The 12815-nt window shown below is 43.3% G+C and overlaps 1 protein-coding gene across 1 annotated transcript in view; it reads right to left on the bottom strand.

The window, feature by feature from the left end:
• satb2 (SATB homeobox 2) overlaps positions 1-7673 on the bottom strand; it is a 28333-nt gene extending 20660 nt beyond the window's left edge. Inside the window, exons 1-2 of the mRNA XM_028992118.1 lie at positions 7032-7673; positions 2540-2755 (exon numbers count right to left, since the gene is read on the bottom strand). Of these exons, the coding sequence (XP_028847951.1) occupies positions 2540-2711 (172 nt within the window). The 5' untranslated portion in view covers positions 2712-2755; positions 7032-7673. The remainder of the gene's footprint in view (positions 1-2539; positions 2756-7031) is intronic.
• Positions 7674-12815: the final 5142 nt, after the last annotated feature.

Genomic DNA, 12815 nt, shown 5'->3' on the forward strand with positions numbered 1-12815 from the left:
TTTTACAGTACAGGCCAAAAGTTTGAACACACCTTCTCATTCAATGTGTTTTCTTTATTTTCATGACCATTTACATTGGTAGATTCTCACTGAAGGCATCAAAACTATGAATGAACACATGTGGAGTTTTGTACATATGTAAAAGTACTGTCATGGCAAATGCGCCTCCAGCCCACTAGAGGGCGCCTCACCAGCCTGGGAGACGACGACCCGGAAGAGGAAATGGAAGCGGGCGGTGGCAAGTATAAAAGTGAGGTAACCCCAAGGAGACACGCCCGCTCTTTGTATGAGTTGTATGAGTTTACTCGCCAGAGACGCTAGCTCTCTCACCCCCGACCCAAGATAATTGTACCTTCCTGAAATATGACCTTCACCTGTCCACGGCTTCGAGAATTGCCTGACCCCCTGGAAACCACGAAAGGAACCCCGACCGGAACTTCCTGGCTATAACCTCTACCTGCCCCTGACTTTGAACCTACCTGACCCATCAGTTAAGACGGGATTCCCTGCTCCCCTACCTTCCTGCCACCCAAGACCTACTCCCGTCCAGTCCAAGATCCCGGGCCATCCTGAAACCCGCCGTCTTCCGGTTCTCCTCTGCCCCGGTCCTTCCCAAAGATCCCGAAATGACTCCCCGCTGCGTTGCTGCGCGTCCATTGCTTCCTCATTCCTCGTGGGCCAGGCGCCCCCGGTCCTCCTGCCCCGCTCGCCCAGTGTCCTCTACCGGTACGACGGCTTATCCCCACGCCCAAAGTATGTCTGCAAGTACGTCATCGAATTCCCCCTGTGACAAGTACATAACCACAGTCACCGGACCTGAACCCAGTCGAGATGGTTTGGGGTGACCTGGACCGCAGAGTGAAGGCAAAGGGGCCAACAAGTGCTAAACACCTCTGGGAACTCCTTCAAGACTTTTGGAAAACCATTTCAAGTGACAACATAGTAATGAACACATGTAAATGGTCATGAAAATAAAGACAACACATTGAATGAGAAGGTGTGTCCAAACTTTTGGCCTGTACTGTGTATATATATATATATATACACACACACATATAATTGATACTTACTGTTAACTACATATGTATGTACGTACGTACAGCCACAGCCCATATCCTGCATTCTTTGCACATTTTTGTGCATGTACACAAAAATTAACGGAACAGATACAGATATGGATGCAATACCTATGTAATATTATAGGGGCAGTGTTGCGAGATATGCACTCAACAGATACAGGTATTCATTCATTTTTAAATGAAAAAGACTCCTGGTGGTAAGGAGTACACAGTACAGATTATGATGTACATATGGATGCAAGTACATCAGCACAAACGTTAACAATGCAACTGTGTATGGATATACATACATAGCTAACAGCAAGTATATTTCTGGCTTTAGTGAGCAATGGAACCTCAGTGGCAGCTAGGCGGTTTGAGATTTGAACCTGCAACCTTCCGAATAGGATTCCGCTCCCTTGCCTGCTAGGCCACCACTGCCCTAACAGAGTGCCTGGTGTAAGTTCCTGTGCTATTTTTTTACATTTTAGAAAATCTGTTTCTCTCTACCTTTTAAAAAAGCCAATAATAAGGTCTGTGAATGTTGTTAGCTGTATTTGTGTAAATTGTTATTCTATACCTTATTCGTCTAACAAACTTGTATCTTAACATGTATTATAATAAATCATAACATAATTATAATGAAACCTACTTAGTAATTAACTAATTAGTAATTAAGTAGTAGATTAATAGTAGTAGTTTATTTAGACCACAGGAAAAAATGTTAATCACTGATGCTTTAAATTTCTTTCACGGCTAAGAGCCCACTGGAAATAGAAAATCTGATGGTGATATCTGTAATAGAGAACACTGGAGTTCACAAACAAAAAATTGGACAAAATGAAAAACATGTTGAAATGATCAGTATTTAGGAGCATTCCAGCATCGCTCCAGAAGTCTCCTCCAGCTTTATTACACAATACAGGCTTCATTAAATATGAATTGTGTGAATGTCTCTGTACTGAAATCTGGATTGCAGGTAGACCTGTGCTGTGCTCTTAGTTAAATGGGATGGTACTTTAACATCGTTCAGATCTGGTGAATTGGATGTAATGACTCCTGGCAATGACAATTTTTCATGACGATGTCACAGCAACTCTTTAAATGTCATTGTGCCTTATAAAATACCACTCGGTCACAATGTCAAATGACCAGCAGCTTAGGAACAGCTACATCACAGATGAAGTTTTGTCGCAATCCTGACTTTTTGAGGTGCTCCGGATCCGCGCTCTATGTTCAGTGTGCTTCTTCCTACAGGTGTCTTCCTACAGGTGTCCTGTTTGTGTCCTGTCACAGGTCATTGTGTATTTTATTTTGTCCCCTGTACTGATGTGAGTTGTCACACTCCCATGTGTATTTTAAGTAAATCCCTGTCATTAGAAGTCATGCAATGGAATTTCTTTCTGGTCTGCACCGAGTCGTGATCATTTTACTTGTTCCATTTTTCCCTTTCTTATGAATGGTCAGTGAGACTCACGTACCTCCCAGTGGCCTCTGGGGTGCTCCGTTGTGCCGGCCCCGCGGCCCAGTAGGGCTCCCATTGAGCTCAACTCTCCCCATCTTTGCAGGTGGGAGTCCGCCGATGTCAGGGCTGCTGCCCCCTCTCCTCTCTGGACTCTCCCTCAGACAGGGGCTCTCGCCTCCTCGCTCCATCCCCCTCCACACCGCAGGGGGCACTGAGCCCAGAGAGAAGGGACCTACGGGGAGGCAGGGGACAGGGTGGGGTTACAAAACCGAAATGATTCTCTGAAACAGTCAGCAACCGAGCCACCGGGGAGGCATGTGGCGGTGCGTTTCTTGGTGCAGGTCCCAAGCCCGGGTAAATGGGGAGGGTTGCGTCAGGAAGGGCATCCGTCATAAAACGTTGTGTCTTTGTGTGGTTTGAACCAACGCGGAAGCTGGCGAAAGGACGCGATTTCATGATTTAATGATTTAAATGATTTTATGTTCAATAAACATCAGCTGACATCAGCAAATCCAAAAGGACGCAATGATGTTTTTTAGAAATGTTTTAGAAGCTACCTGCAAATAAGTCAGTCATTTCAGAGTCTGATAGCACAATGAAAATCTCTCAGATATTCAGTCTCTATTGACAATATAATCAATCATATCGTCACTTTGGCATCCTGAAGATTTGTTATGCTATAGATTAAACTTAAATACAATATAATGTAGGACAATAGCAGCACTAAACCCTAAAACCGATGTATGATGATACTATTGCCGATATATAATTTTTATGGTTCTGTAATTAATGAATGTAGTAAAAATGTTCCCTGCTTGCATGCAAATGATCAGGTCATATTTGGCATTTTTGTTATTATTTCTTTTAATGCTTAAATAACATATAATGGCTTTTGATACTGTCAGCAGAACAACATTACATGAAGCAGAATTGAATAGAATGGAATAGAATATTGGGCTGCAGGGCTGTGGACAACCTGCCATCGTATCCGTCCATCAGTAAACAGAGTTGACTGTTCCTGCGACGTATATGTGTGTAAGGGGATAACAAGGGGGAAAGGAAGTGGGCAGAACAAAGAAACATGGTCAAAATTAAATATCCTCATTTAGCTTTTAATGTGTGTGTGTGTGTGTGTGTGTGTGTGTGTTTTTGGTTCCTTTTATTTCCTGATTGTACATAAAAGCATTTTATTCATAATCCATCTCATTTAAATCTGGAAGTCCAGATCAATAATACTGGTAACAGTCAATGACAACAAACCTGTATGTTGGCATACAGACACCGCTGCTGAAATGCATACATTCATAAAAGCAGAAAACTGGAGAAATGACAAGGACAGAAGAAAGATGGGAGGCAACAGAGTGTAAATGAGGAAAAGTCAATACATTAAAATGTATTTCAAAAAGGAGCCATGACCACATTAATCATAATCAATACACAGATCTGTGGTGGGTAATATGAAGACAACTAATGAAATTAGAAACAGCGATTGTCTGCTCATTAATCCATTTAAAATGGAAGCCATTCCGTTTACAGAATAGTTGTCATCAGACGTGTTTAACCAGTTGTTATTTAGAAAAATTCTGTTTATTTAATTGTTGTATATTTATGATAATGCAAAAAATAATGTATATTCATTAAGAGTTGAAACAACAACAATAAAAAATAATGATCGTTGGTATTATTATTATTATTATTATTGCTGCCAGTCTGTGTGTATAGTGTAAGTGTGCGGTGTGTGTGTGTGTGTGTGTGTGTGTGTGTGTTCCAGCATGGTAATCGGCTGGGTTCATCTGTGCTCCGCAGGCCCGAGCCTGATTCCGCTGATCCCAATCAGTCAGCAGTCGGCATCTCAACCCCCATCTCTCCCACCGCCCTGTCCCCACACACACACACACACACACACACACACACACACTCCGATTACTCGTAGACAGATACAGAGCAGTACAAATAGACACACACGTACATACACACTTGGCGAGAGACCGAGTCCGAGTGGACAGAACCCACCGTCTGTCCTGGGTTCTACCAGCTCGGCTCAGTATTCCACACGCCACTGCCGCGCGGCGCCGTCACGTTGCGGCGTACGCCCGCGGCACGATCACAAGTAAACAAGGTGCCAGAACGTTTTCTCCTGCACACATCCAATTACTAGACATTACTAGACAGATACACAAAACCCAGAACGCAAAAACTGCACAGCTACAGGAAGCAAATACAAAATAAATCCAGAACGCGCACAGAACGTTACAAAAAGAATCTGACATTACAGCACCAAGGCCTACAAACAGGCTGACTTACAGTCTGAATTATATAAAGCTGGAATTAGTTTGGTTTTGAGATATTTATTTATTTTAAATGAATTTAAAATTTTCCTGTTTACTTCATCTCAGTGATCGTCATCTTCAACCCTGCAAGCGTTCCGCGGTACATACGGTTTCCATGAGCAAAACCATTACGGTGCTACAAATATCCAAACTCCACGGGAACTGAAAGCATATACCATATTTCATAGAGACGTAATGATAATGACAACAGGGTGTATCGCACATCTAAAACCGACTTGAATTAAAGAACACAATAGAAAAAAAAGACTTGACAACGGGGTGTATTGCACATTACATATTTCTCATCTAATTTACATCTATTTTCAGAACTGAACCAGCCTGGAAGCAGTGGAGCTTTTTAGTGATTAGACGTTCTATCTGGTGTGATAATAGGGAGGCGATAACAGGTAAGGGATGTAAAATCTTTCCTGAGATGGGAGTGTGAATGATTACAGGAGGTGAAAGGTCAACGGATCGCTTGCATGTTGGGATGTCGAGCTTAAAAACAGCAGCATCCTCATGAATAAAAAAGCACAGATTAGGTGGGGACTTCAGAGCTACAGAAAGTCGCATGTGCTCAGAGTCTGCTGACAGTCAGGGTGGGTGCAGCACTCGAATTAACCTGAAGATCTGAACAACCGTGAGCTTCCCACAGGTCGGAAGGAGTCACACACACACACACACACACACACACACACACACAAAGAAGTCCAGATCTTCATCACACACTTCACACACATTTTCTTGCCTGGCCGCCCTGCTGCTGCACACTTTTCCAGCCGTCATTCTCCACGTGGTGAAACATCTGAACTAGCTTCCGGGAGAAGAAGCATTTTACCAAAATCAACCCTGACAGAGCATTAGAACACACACATACACAGCAATTTATAGCATCCTGCATGGAGAATAATTTTAATAAAACACACACACACACACACAAATATGTGAGTGTGTGTCTCTTATACAACAGGAGAGATGCAACAGAAGCATCTGATCTGATATTTAAAGTTAGAGTTACAGCATAAACACACACACAAACACACACACACACACACACAGGCAAGATTGATTCTAACACTGTCCTATAGACCAAATATGTATTATTATGTTTTCAATTATTTTAATCAGTTACAGGAACGCCAAGCTCGGTTCTGCTTTGCTTGGTTCTGCTCTTCTCAGCAGAAGTAAATGTGAGCGGCAGAAGTTTAAATGAAAGTTCTTCTGACCCGTGAGACGCAGAACCACACGTAATAACGGAATAATGCGCCTTCTCCGCCATAAAATCATTTTTTTAAATAAACGTTTCCGGACCTGCAGGATCCCAACATGATAATAATTTAAGGCTGCCGTTTCGTACATTTCGTAATGAAAAACAAAACTTTAAAAGTGGGGTCGATCACAATTCTAAATGTAGAAAACGAACATCTGAAGAGCGTGTCGGGGGCTCAGTGGTCGAACTGATCATTTATTAGTTGAAATGAAGAGATTTGGAAAAAACGGCGCAAACAGGCACATTTTCTACAGAAAACACGACATTCGTGCAGCTCCTTCAGCCGCCACGGCGGCCTCCAACTTTCTCAACAAAGCTGAGAAATTGTCGCTGAAAGTATTCGTTTTTATGAATTGTGGTCACGCATGGTGAGGCATATAAAGCCTTGAATCACTGATCACAAATATGAAATAAATTTTGTTGCATGAAGACCGTTTAATCTCATAAACACACACAGAGATTATGGCGCGTTATTAGTCTTTTATGCTCATTTTTACTCGCTGCTTTAAATGTTTTTTAAAAAATACATTCTGATAAGAAATTTAAGAAACTTTTTCACAAAAATACGTCTGATTCACAAAAGTGAAATTAATTGCGATCTGTTTTTGTTGTTGTTATTAATATTATTATAAATGCCACTAATAACAAAAATACAAATAATAATATTAATAATCAGAAATTAGCTATTATTAATTGTACTGTTAATATCGATTTAATAGCAAGATTAAAAGTAATTATTTCAGTATTAGAAATGAACGCGTTATAAGTTATCGACGACATGTGTTCATGATGAAAGTATGACTGCTGCTCGCGCCAATGCGCGTGATTCTGCCTGATTGATTGATTGATTGATTGATTGGTCGGGTAGTACATAGTAAGTAGAGTGTGCGTGTAAATATCACACTTACTGCTTAAGGCGTGTCGGTACCTCGGCTGCCCATTGATCAGGAGTATCGGATCCAGGGCTGCGCCGGGCGGATCTCCTCTTCACGCGGGAGAGCGACGCGGCGGACGCGGGCGGCAGAGGGGGGTCAGCGCGGACCGCCGGGAAACCCGCCAGGAGAACGCGGCTGTCCGAACTCCCAGGGCTCACGGGCCGAACTTCGGCTTCCTGTCTCCGGCCGCACCGAGCAAGATCTGCGTCCCGCCCGATAAACGCCGCCCTACTGCACAGCCTTCACCGATCAGCGCGCCACCGGAGAGAGAGAGAGAGAGAGAGGGAGGGAGAGAGAGAGGGAGAGAGAGAGAGAGAGAGAGAGAGAGAGGGAGGGGCGTCAAAGGTCAATTCAATTCAATCCATCTCACTCCGACTTCCCTCTGTTCGCCGTTCCTCTCTGTGTTCTCCAAGTTCTGCATGTTCCCCCACTTCTCTCTGGGTTCTGTGGGCTGCATGTGTTATGAGTTTTTTGTCTGTCAGAATTTTCATGGGTTCTTTGCGTCCTCTGCATTCTTTAGGTTCTGTGTTCTTCGAGTTCTCTGGATTCTGTGTGTTCTCTGTGCTTGCTGAGTTGTTCCTGTGTAGTGGGTGGTGCTGCATGGTTCTGTGACTCTGTGCTGGGTGGTGCTGTGTGGTTCTGCTGCTGTGCAATGACTGGTGCTGCATGGTTACGCTGCTCTGCTCTGGGTGGTGTTGGGTGCTTCTGATGTTCTGTACTGGGTGGTGCTGTGAGGTTCTGCTGCTCTCTACTGGGTTCTGCTGTGTGTTCTCTTTCTTTTCTGGATCCTCTGCATTTTCAAGGTTCTGTTCCCTTTGCTTGCTGAATTCTGCTTGTTTTTTGAGGTCTCAATGTTCTGTGTGTTCTCTGAACTTTCTAGATTCTGCATGTTCTTGGAGATCTATGTGTCCCCTGTGGTCTCTGGGTTTGATACGTTCTCTACATTCTGTCACCTTTCCATTAGGTACCACTATAAAGTGTAGAAAATTAGCCTGCTTGTCCTCATGCTTTGGTGGTGCTGCATGGTTCTGCTGCTCTGTACTGGATGATGCAGTGCAGTTCTGTTGCTCTCTACTGGGTGCTGCTGGTTCTGCTGCCGTGTACTGGTTTGTGATGACCGGTTCTGTAGCTGTCTTATGAGTGGCGTGGTGTCATTTGGCTGCTCTACTCTGGGTTGTGCTGTGTACAGACGTTCTGCTGCTCTTTACTGTGTGCTTCTGATTCTGCTGTTCTGCGCTAGGTTACGCTATGCGGTTCTGCGTACTGGGTGGGTTTGGTTCTGCTGGATGATGCAGTGCAATTCTATCCCTTCGTATGGATGGTGCTGGTTCTGCTTCTGTTTACTGGTGCTGCTTTGTTTTATGGGTTGTGTCATTTGGCTGCTCTGGGTGGTGCCATGTGGTTCTGATGCTCTGTTTTGGATGGTGCTGTGTGGTTCCACGGCTCTGTACTGGGTGGTGTTGTGTGTTGTTATGCTGCTGTGTTCTGGGAGGTGTTGTGTGGTTCTGTGACTCTGTTCTTGGTGGTGCTGTGCAGTTCTACTTCTCTGTTTTGGGTGGTGTTGTCTGGTTTTACTGCTCTGTTCTGGGTGTTATTGTGTGGTTCTGTGGCTCTGTTCTTGGTGGTGATGTGTGGTTCTGTTAGTCTTTTCTGTGTCTATTTTGGGTGGTGTTGTGTAGTAGTGGTCTGTTCTGGGTGGTGCTGTGTGGTTCTGTTCTTCTTTTCTGTTTGGTGTTCTGTGGTTCTGCTGCTCCATTTTGGATGGTGTTGTGTGGTTCTTATCTTCTTTTCTGGATTGTGTTGTATGGTTCTGTGGCACTGTTCTGGGTGGTGCTGTGTGGTTCTGTTCTTCTTTTCTGTTTGGTGTTCTGTGGTTCTTGTGCTTCATTTTGGATGGTGTTGTGTGGTTCTTATCTTCTTTCCTGGATTGTGTTGTATGGTTCTGTGGCACTGTTCTGGGTGGTGTTGTGTGGTTCTGTTCTTCTTTTCTGGGTAGTGTTCTGTGGTTGTGTGACACTGTTCTGGGTGGTTTTGTGTGGTTCTACTGCTTTGATTTAAATGTTGTTATGTGATTCAAGTCTTTTCTGGGTAGTGTTCTGTGGTTCTACCACTCTGTTTTGGGAGGTGTTGTGTGGTTCTGTTCTTTTCTGGCTGGCATTCTGTGGTTCTGCAGTTCTGTTTGGGGGGGTGTTTTGTGGTTCTACTGCTCTGTTTTGATTGGTGCTGTGTGGTTCTGTTCTTTTCTGGGTGGCGTTCTGTGGTTCTGCAGCTCTGTTCGGGAGTGTTTTGTGGTTCTACTGCACTGTTTTGATTGGTGCTGTGTGGTTCTGTTCTTTTCTGGGTGGCGTTCTATGGTTCTGCAGCTTAGTTCTGGGTGGTGTTTTGTGGTTCTATTGCTGCCAGTTTTGGTTGGTGCTGTGTGGTTCTATTGCTCCCAGTTTTGGTTGGTGCTGTGTGGTTCTATTGCTCCCAGTTTTGGTTGGTGCTGTGTGGTTCTGTTCTTTTCTTGCTGGCGTGCTGTGGTTCTGCAGCTCTGTTCTGGGTGGTGTTTTTTGTGGTTCTATTGCTCCCAGTTTTGGTTGGTGCTGTGTGGTTCTATTGCTCCCAGTTTTGGTAGGTGCTGTGTGGTTCTATTGCTCCCAGTTTTGGTTGGTGCTGTGTGGTTCTGTTCTTTTCTTGCTGGCGTGCTGTGGTTCTGCAGCTCTGTTCTGGGTGGTGTTTTTTGTGGTTCTATTGCTCCCAGTTTTGGTTGGTGCTGTGTGGTTCTATTGCTCCCAGTTTTGGTTGGTGCTGTGTGGTTCTATTGCTCCCAGTTTTGGTAGGTGCTGTGTGGTTCTATTGCTCCCAGTTTTGGTAGGTGCTGTGTGGTTCTATTGCTCCCAGTTTTGGTTGGTGCTGTGTGGTTCTGTTCTTTTCTTGCTGGTGTGCTGTGGTTCTGCAGCTCTGTTCTGGGTGATGTTTTGTGGTTCTATTGCTCCCAGTTTTGGTTGGTGCTGTGTGGTTCTATTGCTCCCAGTTTTGGTTGGTGCTGTGTGGTTCTGTTCTTTTCTTGCTGGCGTGCTGTGGTTCTGCAGCTCTGTTCTGGGTGGTGTTTTGTGGTTCTATTGCTCCCAGTTTTGGTAGGTGCTGTGTGGTTCTATTGCTCCCAGTTTTGGTAGGTGCTGTGTGGTTCTATTGCTCCCAGTTTTGGTTGGTGCTGTGTGGTTCTGTTCTTTTCTTGCTGGTGTGCTGTGGTTCTGCAGCTCTGTTCTGGGTGGTGTTTTGTGGTTCTATTGCTCCCAGTTTTGGTTGGTGCTGTGTGGTTCTGTTCTTTTCTTGCTGGCGTGCTGTGGTTCTGCAGCTCTGTTCTGGGTGGTGTTTTGTGGTTCTATTGCTCCCAGTTTTGGTAGGTGCTGTGTGGTTCTATTGCTCCCAGTTTTGGTAGGTGCTGTGTGGTTCTGTTCTTTTCTTGCTGGTGTGCTGTGGTTCTGCAGCTCTGTTCTGGGTGGTGTTTTGTGGTTCTATTGCTCCCAGTTTTGGTTGGTGCTGTGTGGTTCTGTTCTTTTCTGGGTGGGGTTTTAGTTGATACTGATGAGGATATTATGAGTAATAATGCCTGTTGGCTGTGTTTTTTAAATAGTCAATAATATTTAGTATTTTTTCTGATTTCTGATTATCTGTGAGCATGCAGTTCATGTTAATGAATGATGAAGAGGTCAGAGGTCAGGCACGCATTCCCACATTTATTAGATGTGAATCATGAACAGACGGACGGATTCAGAATGGAAACAGTTCCTACACCATCTCACCGCTTCAGACAAGTGGCTGACCTCTGACCTCTACCCCGACCGCCACACGAACCACGGATGAACGTCAGACAGTTTTGAGCATGAGTCGACAGCACAGATTCGACAGTCAATTATTTAGAATCGATTTGAAATCATCTTATCTTTCGCTGATTACTGTTGTGCATTATATGTAAAAAGTGTCACCAGGGTCCCATTGCCATTATTGTATATTTATTCTGATCATCTGGGCGATGATGAAGATGATGATGAAGTTATTGACATTGTCAGCAGATCCAGATTATCTTTTCAAGATTCAATAATATTAATAAGATAAAATTATGAAAATAAAAACAATAATAATAAAAACAGCTGTAATTCAATCCACAATGACAAAAAAACATTTGAACCATTTAAAAAACGGATCCTGACGTTATAGTTAATAACAACAACAATATTTATTATTTCTAGATTTAATATTTTCATTGTTGTTGTTATTTCTGGCTCTTTTTTATTAATATGTGATTTGTGTTTCTGTGCTTTGGCATTGCTTTGAGATCTATCGTGGATCAGAAACGTCTCTGGGGTTTTTTTGCATTTTCGCAGGACACGATTCTTTCGTTTTTCAGTGCTGTACAGTGCTGCTGTGGGCCGGATTTTAGTGTGTGTGTGTGTGTGTGTGAGAGAGAGAAAGAGAGAGAGAGAGATTGGAAATAAAATGATGAGACATCAGTGTTGCCGGGACAGCGCGCACTGTTGGTCTCTCACTTCTTGAATGTGATCTGAGGTGAATCAGAATCTCGATTATTCGCCAAGTAAACGCGATTCTGATTCTGATTCTGATTCACCTCAGATCATCTCCGTTTTTGTCGTTGGATCTCAGGCCTGGATCAGGCGCACAATCACATTCACCCAAGAAAAAAACAACAGTAAATCATAAAAGTAAAACTGTCTCGATTTCAGCTCTATTTATAATGCATTTTATTGTTTTTTTTTTTTGTTTTTTTTACATTTTTCACATCAGATGCCCTTATCCAGAGCCACTTACAGTCAGTAGTGACAAGGACAGTCCCCCCTGGAGACACTGCTCAGGGACACTTCTGTTTTACCGATGGAACGTTTAAATTGTCGTTTTCTAGACGCCGCTTCAGACAGAAAACAGCGCAGCCGGCAGGATTTCCGAGGAATATAACAGGCGCAACGACACGAAATGTAAATTACGGACCGCGGGAAAAAGAATTCTGCTGATCGATCGTGGATCGGAGGACGAGAAGGAGGGAGGGATGGAGGGATGGAGGGATGGAGATGTTCCATTCAGAAAAGCAGCAATTAGGCCTGAAATATGTTTTATTTGGCGGATTAAAAAAAGAAGAAGAAAGGATTCGTTTTATTTGGCGCGACCTCTAATAAATCGGTATTTTTACTGCAGAAACTGGGAATTGTAAAATATAGGAAAATACTGGAAGTCGCTTTGTGTTTCGTAGTTTTAAATTAATAAAGAATCGTCTGTTGGTTTTTCCCGATTCGTATCATTTTTTTTATTTCTGAGCTGCTTATAATTCGACAGTATTTTTATCATCAGTATTGCTGATTTTAAAAAAAATTATCACGTGTCGCTCAAATCAAATTAGATACTTGATGATTCGTTTGTGTTTTATTAAACATTGGTGCTGCTACCTCACGCTCACAATTCATAAAATGATGTTCAGAATTGCAGCAGACAAAACGGGAGCCACATTCTGTCACTTCCTCCGTGGTCCGCCGTGTCCTCTGTTGTCACCTGTTGAACCTGAGACCCTGAGACAGATCACAATTCTCCTTCTAAACGGATCCAGTTCCACAGCAGCGCATATTCAGCCTGCAGCTACCTTTACGTCATAATACTAACAATAATTATTTATAATAATAACCATTATTGTTGTTGTTATTATTATTATTATTTTTATATTATTATTATAATCTCCATACGTGGAAAATATCGTAGTTTAAATAT

This window comes from Denticeps clupeoides, chromosome 9 (genome assembly GCF_900700375.1).
Source record: "Denticeps clupeoides chromosome 9, fDenClu1.1, whole genome shotgun sequence".
Lineage (NCBI taxonomy): Eukaryota > Metazoa > Chordata > Actinopteri > Clupeiformes > Denticipitidae > Denticeps > Denticeps clupeoides.